The sequence below is a fragment of the Pseudopodoces humilis genome, chromosome 22 (assembly GCF_049639895.1).
Source record: "Pseudopodoces humilis isolate 2021_Gansu_Grassland_sample_001 chromosome 22, ASM4963989v1, whole genome shotgun sequence".
NCBI classification, from domain to species: Eukaryota; Metazoa; Chordata; class Aves; order Passeriformes; family Paridae; genus Pseudopodoces; species Pseudopodoces humilis.
The window spans coordinates 166,680-174,607 of NC_142221.1; the positions used below are offsets into that span (position 1 = coordinate 166,680).

General features: G+C 41.7%; 1 protein-coding gene across 1 annotated transcript; it reads right to left on the minus strand.

The window, feature by feature from the left end:
• Positions 1 to 9: 9 nt before the first annotated feature.
• On the minus strand, positions 10 to 6,989 carry ZBTB43 (zinc finger and BTB domain containing 43). Its single transcript, XM_005529145.3, has 2 exons — positions 6,900 to 6,989; positions 10 to 4,672 (listed from the first exon to the last, which is right to left on the minus strand). Exon 2 carries the CDS (start codon positions 4,647 to 4,649, stop codon positions 3,255 to 3,257), a length of 1,395 nt encoding a protein of 464 aa, XP_005529202.1. The 5' UTR covers positions 4,650 to 4,672; positions 6,900 to 6,989; the 3' UTR covers positions 10 to 3,254.
• Positions 6,990 to 7,928: the final 939 nt, after the last annotated feature.

The following is a 7,928-nucleotide window of genomic DNA, read 5'->3' on the forward strand; positions in this document are numbered from 1 at the left end:
CTCTCGCAGTACATTTGATTTTAAAGCTTTATTTCAAAGTAATCTAACTGCAAATAGAAGTAATGTTAAACCTTTAAATATTCCATATAAAAGTCATTCCAAGGTGGTAAAAGAAACAGTTTTGCTGGCAGCTCTGTAGGATGGTCTGAGTTTGACTTTTTTTTGACCAGTTTTCAGACTGGTGTTTCTGTCCAGCCTTTTTTATGGTTAAATGGGAAGAGGCACCCTTAACCTTTTTATGCAAAACTAAAGTGACAATTGGAAAGGGGCTGAGAACTAATGTAATATACAAGATCATTCTTGAAATGAGTATGAGAATAAACATCCTGGACATGTTCAAGGCCAGGTTGGATGTGGCTCTGAGCAACCTGGCCTAGCTGAAGGTGTCCATGCCTATGGCAGGGGGTTGGAAGCAGACGACCTTCAAAGTCTCCTTCCAACCCAAACCATTCTATGATTCTAATGCCTTCCTTCAAATGTGATGATGGTACTTGCAGAAATGACTCCATGTATGCAGTAAGGCCTTGGAGAATGGAAAAATAGGGCCACCAAGTGCAAGACCCCTTTCCTTTACCCTCATGTAAACAGGCAAGCATTATAGTATCTTTTAGTATTAAAAAGGACTGTTAACAGTGTGTAAACAAACCATAGAGGGAATATAATTTCTAAGTTTAAAAAACATATTTATAAAGTTTTATGGTTTGTTTGGTTTTTGTTGGTGTTCTTGTTTTATTTTTGTTTTATTGATTTTTTGTTTTGTTTTGTTTAAATACAAAGTGCTTCTATACATTAAGCAGGTTACAGTGTCAGTGAACAAACTGTGAAATCCCTGTTTCAGTACCTTGATCACAAAGGTTAAACATGGCCACCATGGTATCTGTAAAGTTCAATTAAGTGCTAAGAACAGGAACTCTGATGCTGATCATTCATGCCCATTGCCAGCAATGGGTTCACTGTACTTGGGAACATCTGTTTTAACAAAATTCCGTATGAAAAAATATTTGAAGCATTATAAGATTAATAATTAAGAGCCTCTTTAAAAAAAAAAAAGTTTGTAAGTAGAATGCCAGTAAAGAAATTACAGTAATTACAGCTCACTGAGTAGAAAACTCTCAGATTGCAGCAGACATTCATTTTCAGGATACAGTTCAGTTGTCTGTTAAGACAATTTGTAACTGGGAGTTCAAAAAAGAATCTGAAGTATAATAATCTTTGTGTTGTTTTGCTTCACCATACTGTGTCAGTACATTATCCTGCACACAGCAGTGCCTAATATAGAAACTGGGGCCAGACAGGCTTAGGTCTTTAATGCTGTTTAACATTTTTCCCCATGTGAACAGCACTGTGCTTGGATATCACCTCTTTCTATTATATTCTATGTACGCTCTAAAGGCTCTTTCCTTATCATTTTTCAGTAAGCTACTAAGAAGCTTTTGCTTACTAAGAAGCAATTGCTTTTGCATTGGACTGCATTAAGCTTTCAACCCCAAAATCCTGTTGTCACCTTTTCCAACTGATGCCTTTACTCAATCTGCAGAGCTGGCAGCATCGCTTAGAACTATACACACTCTTCCCTCCATCTATCTCCATGAATGAGCACTTTTTCAGCAAAAATCCCAACTTCAGACATGCATGGTACCATGTTCTGCAGTACCATTAGAAGATCCAAATCACATGCTTCCTACCTTTTTCCACAAGCAATTTCATTTGAGGAGGTAAACAATTCTGCTTGTGATCACTAGTCACAGTAGTTCAGTACCAAGAATCTGTATTATAGTTCTTACTATTCAAATAGTAAAGAATTAAAAGTATAAATAACTATCACTGACTATGTAATTTTCCTAAAGCAGGCTTCTAAAACTAGATTGAAGTTCTCAAAGAAGTTTTTGTACCAATAACAAGTCAGTTCATGAATCCAGAGTTTGGTACTTGCTAATGTAGTAAGCCACAAAAATTTGAACAGAAATTTACACTTTAAATATTTGATTATTTTGACTAAGTTCCAAATTTTACATCTTACTTTTTGTTGGTATCTTTCTTTTTTTAATAAGACATACTTATTACACACACTTCTAGAAGCTCTCACAATGTAGTAATTAAAATCTAATGAAGTCAAGAGTCGTACAGAATTAGACCCTAGAAAAGCAAGGATAAGTATACTTAATACATACTGAAGTTTATATAGTGATAAACTGTAAGTGCATTACAGGCTCTAAATAGAAATCAGCACAAAATTAGACATTTGTTTCACTGAAGATAAATTAAAAAACAGAAGATGGATAAAGGAAAGCCAAACCACCTTTACCACTGCCTTTCACTGAGCAATACAACAAAGGCTACTGAATGATGCACACTACCTAATGATACATGTTAAGTATGTTGGCAGTCTTCACCTTGAGGTGGAATTATGGTTTTTTTTTCTTCATTTAAATGTGTATCATATAACCCAGTTTGGTTATCTTAGTTTTTTTTTCCATTAAGGAGTACTACCTGAATTCCTGGTTCATCTAAGTATTTTCACAATTTCCGTCAATTTACAGCTGAGTTTAACTGTGAATTTAGATGACTTAGATGGCTTCTAAATACTACTGTGATTACAATCAATCTCAGACCTCATTTGCAGGCACCTTTCAGATTAACCACACACACTTCACACACTGAACACCTGAAGTAATATTGCAGGAAGCAAAATACATTTGATCTGTTTATACCAGCATACTCATTAAAATTATTTTTTTGAAAATGTACAATAGCAAGTACCAGACATTATTTGCATAATTAGTTTATTTTTCTTACTCTACTATCACCCTGAATCTAAAAGCCTTCTGATATTGTTTAGAACATTGTTTGTTTTCTCTGTTATTTTCCTTCTGATTAAGATATTGTTCGTTTGTTCATTTTTCTTTTCTTTTTTTCTTTTTTAAAAGACAAAAAGGGTGAGATGTCGCCCTGAAAATCAGGCCTTTCAGTATTGTTTTCATAATTTCTAGCCACTTTCCCAGGAAAGTAACTATAAATATAGATGTTTATACATTCCATTAAAGATATGCCTTTTGATAGATGTCTCTCACAACCAGTGTAGTTGGGAAAGTGGTGACCTGACTATCCAATCCCTAGTCGTTGTTGAAAATCTATAAATACTGAAAAGACAGAATAAACCTTCTTCTTCTTTCATCACACTTCGAGCTGTGTCTGTGTGAATCATCTCGTGTCCAACAGTGACACTCTACTAAACAGACGTAAGCACTAGTGTCTTAGTTCATGTCAGTAGTACTCTGCTCAGCTTTAGAAGCCTGATAGGACTTGGTACAAGAGGTCACATGCCGATGAAAACTGTCCCGCCACATAAATCTTTTCCCACAGATGTTACACTCATATGGTTTTATGCCTGTGTGAATTTTCATATGGCCTACAAGATGGTGTTTCATTTTGAATTTCTTACCACAGACACCACAGCCATAAGGTCGAAGACCAAGGTGCATACTCATATGTCGATCTCTCTGACTTTTGTGTGTAAAGCTTTTTCCACACTGACAAGGATAGAGCTTATCGGCATGGGAGAATCCAGTGAGAGACGTTTCTTCTTTAATCCCAGCAGCCATATCAATGCTTTCACCATAGCCTGCTGCCATCATAAGATCCTGTCTGTGAGCACTTATATTTCCATCTGCCCTTTCACCAGAAAATTCTTCCATAGATGAGCCATAGAAGTCAACTTGTTCATCATAATTACTTTCATCTGCCTGTTCATCAAATTCCGCTTCCATCTTTTTGTCACCTATGTGAAAATCTTCAACACCTGAAGACTGGATTGAGTGATCTGCCTGGATGGCATTCATGGATTCAGAAACTTGGTGTTCATCATAAGGATTATCAACGCCTTCACAGTCTTGTTCAAACCTTTCTGGTTTCACATGGATCCACCGCTTGTGAGACATGATGCTGGGTTTGCTATACATTGGTCTGGTATACTGGTACTCTGCACTATCACTAGTTCCCTCTTCCCCATCCTGACTGGTCATTCCAGTGCTAAGTCTATCATGTTCTGTTGAAGAATTACTGGGAAGGTACTCGTGCTCTGTCAGCTGACATGACAGTTCATCTTTAGAGCTTTCTTCTTCATTTTCAACATCCCTTAGTTCCTGCACTTTGTGGAATTCTGTCTGTCCTCCAGAGCCAAGTTCAAAGGTTTCAACAAGGCCATTGTAGCTACTACTGCTTGGGGACTGATGGTCACTGCCATGATTCATCTTTTGACACAGAACTGTTGGGTTTCCCTCAAGCACTTCAGTGCACTTATCCACTACATGCCACATCTGAAGGAAACTTGCTGCGGTCAGATAACTAACAATTTCTGGCGCAGGCATTACCAGCCGGCCTGTATAGGTAGACAGAAGAATGTTTTCAAATACTCTGGGATTCATCACATCAGGCAGAACTATTCGCCTGCTGTTTTTCAGGAGAACCTGATCACAGAAGTAAGGCGAACTAGCTGCAAGAACAGCTTTATGGGCTCTGAAGAGATGGCCCTGAACCACAATGGACACATCACATAATTGTCCTTGCTGGCGCTGTTGGTTTAACTTCTGCAAAATGGTGCTAGAAAAATCTGGAAATTCCACTCGAAAGGAGCTTGACCCAGACTCCATTGCATTACAAATTTAGTGTTGTGCTGCAAGAAAAAAATAAAAAATTAGAAATTCTGCTTGGCCAAGTACTGACCATTTCATTCTCTTCTATGCTTTTTCCTTTTTCTTAACAGACTCACATGGAGCTCAACATTTTCTAGTACCTTTTGCCACTGTTGTATTTCTCTCAAGCCACCTCATTTCCCTCTTCTGAAAGCTGTACTAAGGCCATAAATAGCTATCCCAGCACATTTTGTTGTGTTTCTTCTCTCCAAGAGGACTCATCAACTACAGTAGCAGCTACAAAGAGCAAGTTATCTAGTTGGGATACACTTAGCATTTCAAACACAAGTTTAGGCTAATGAAATCATTATTTCATGGAGTTATACAGTAGAGTTCTAACTCCAGGATGCCCCACAGTTGTACCAGGATATGAAAGATTCTGTATTTCAAATGCCAACAAAACCATCTCATTGATCCCCCAACAACTACTGATTTTATTAATGAAATATTTCACTTAAAATCAGTTTTTCAAAAGCAACTGTATCAACTCACAGGATGACACTCGAATCACAGACAGAACCCCACTAAGAATGAGGCTTATGGCCCTTCTCATGTATTTCCCTATTGTTTTAACTGAAAGACTGAACAGCTCGTACAGTTTTTAATTCCAAGCTTACTGAGATATTTGGGTTAGGGTTATAACATTCCTTTTAGGGAAATCATACAGAATTTAAAATGTCAATCAAGAAATTGATACCTTTGCTGCACAGAACTTTTCCTGTCTGTTCCTTGTGTATTTTTAACAACATAACAATTACATGCCAGAATCTCAGTGAAGAGCTCCCAGATTTTCAGATCTGTACTCTCACATAATCTAGATGTCTTACTACAAAGTTAACACCCCTTTAAGCAGTAATACAACTTTTTCAAATGTATACTTGAAATATTAAATTGAATTTGAAATAAATTTGCATGTTATTGTAATTAGAAATGAAAGAAATTTAAATGCCACTATTAAAGATCAACGTTAGCTGCTAAAATAAGTTAAATTTGAGCAGTTTTTCTATTTGATAATGTGTAAATTGAGTGCTATGGGATTCCTGAAGAGCCATGGAGCAGCAAGTGGTTTCCTTCATCAAATTCCATGAAGTTGCCACCCACATAATCGCAGTAGACACCTTTAAGTTTACTGTCTTCAGCACTCCTCAGGTTCTTTTCCTCAAAGCACCAGCCCTCTTCAGAATAGAATCCAGCTACCAATACTTTTCCAGTGAGCAATGGAATACTGCACCTACCAGTTCAACTATTATTTTTTCTTACCACTTTGCTTAAAGCAATTTGACATAATTATTTAAGTATTTTAAGTTACCTTATACCTTGTGTATAGTATGTCTATTTTTTGAAACAATCAGATTTTCTTTACAGAGGCAGTTCCTTACCTCCCTTCAGAATATTCTCAGATTTAAGATTCTATTTTTCAATACTTGCCTACAAAAAAATAAGCTTCCAGGATGTGTTCAACTAAAATTTAAAGACAAATACCTGTAGAACTTATATACCTTTATTGATAATCTAAACTGCCATCTTTCAGCATGGAGTCAGCATGTCACCACAAAAACATTTCCAGATGATAGCAGACGTTTTTGTATTTTAAGTTCTTATGCAGACAAAATGTAAGTAAAATATTTTCAATTAGCAAAGCCATATAAAGTCAAGCAAGCCGGTTTTCGAAAGGGGTTTCACTCCCTCCTTCTACGATCTGTTTTGTTTTGCACTTTTACTCCAAACTCATAAAGAACAAAGTCTTTCTACTTCAATTAATAATAATAATATTAATAATAAATATCTCCATGCTGGAGCATTGAATAGAACATACAGGTCACTTTAAGTTGCCGTAAAATAAAATTACTTCTAGTAAGTGCTAGCAGGGAGTTCCTTCCCCTCTCGGCGCGCAGGCCTGCAGACACCGATCCCTCACGCTCCCACGCGATGCGGCCGCAGCGGCGGGGCCCGCCCGGGAATCGCTCCAGCCCGCGGGGCCGACGGGCCCCAGCGCCTCCTGTGGCCGCGCGGACCCGCCAAAAGGCTCGGCCGGGGCAGCCGCCGGCCCCGGTCCAGCCGGGGACAGCCACCCGGCCCGACGGAGCGCGGGATCTGCGGACGAGAGGTGTGGGAAGGCCTCGCGCGCCGCCCCGCCCCAGAGCGGAGCCGCGGAACGGGCCCGGAGGCCGCACAGCGTCCCGGGGACTACGAGCGGCAGCGTCTCACCTGCGGGTCTCGGCGTCTCTCTCATAGCGGGACGCTGTCGGTGCGGCCCCGGCCCCGGCCCCGATCCCGCCCGCACACACCCCGGCCCGCACCGGAAGCAGCTCCCCCCCCTTCCTGCGGGCACTTCCGCGTCCCGGTCACGTGACGATAGCCCGGCCCCTTTCCTCCCTGCCCGCTGAGGGGCCCTCACACGGGGCGGCGCCCCCTGCTGGCTCCGTTCGCGGGCGGATGCGTTTGACCGGAGCGCTCAGCGCGAATGATCCGCGCCCCAAAACCGCCCTGGCCGAGCTGTGCTGTGCTGTGCTCTCCTCTCCCTCTGCGCCGCAGCTGCTCCCCAGCGCAGTACTCTCAGCGCTGCTGTGGGCACTGCCAGGAGGGGACCACCAGACAGTACAACTGAAGCCCGCTGTCCTCGGCAGTCGCTGGCTCGTCCCGCGTGTCCCGCACAGATGCCCGATGTGCTGGGGCTCGGGCAGTGTCATGCAGCCGCTCCGATGGGCACGCAACCAGCACATCCACGCTGGAGCCTTTGCACCCTTCAAGCTCGGGCCCGTAGGGGGCGCCGCTCCCCGCCTGGGCTGGCTCTGCCGGCCGGACTCGAAATCCCCCCGTTTCCGCTTAAAAATGTCCCAAATAAACTGATAAAAATGTAGTATTAATTATGCTTAATCTTTAACATTTTTTAAAGAAAACGGACGACAGTATCTCATTTTTTAAATTCATCACAAAGCCTTCAGGTGGGCCGGCCCTCCCGGCTGGCTGCAGCCGCCGGCGCAGCCCGGGCTGGCTCTGTGCGCGGCCTCGGCTGAGTTCCGAACCGGAGCGCGAGGCCCTGTGCGGCAGAAATATTTCATTAATAAAATCAGCTGTCCCAGCTGTCCGCTCGTGCCCCGGAAAACCTCACCTGTGCGAAAGCCATGGAGGTTTTCTGTGGCTGAACTGCAGCAAGAGAACGTGCTAAAACCCTGGGGTAAGAGGGAGAGCAAGTTGTTCCATAGGAGCTGAAGGAGTTCTCCTAGACAGAAGCCA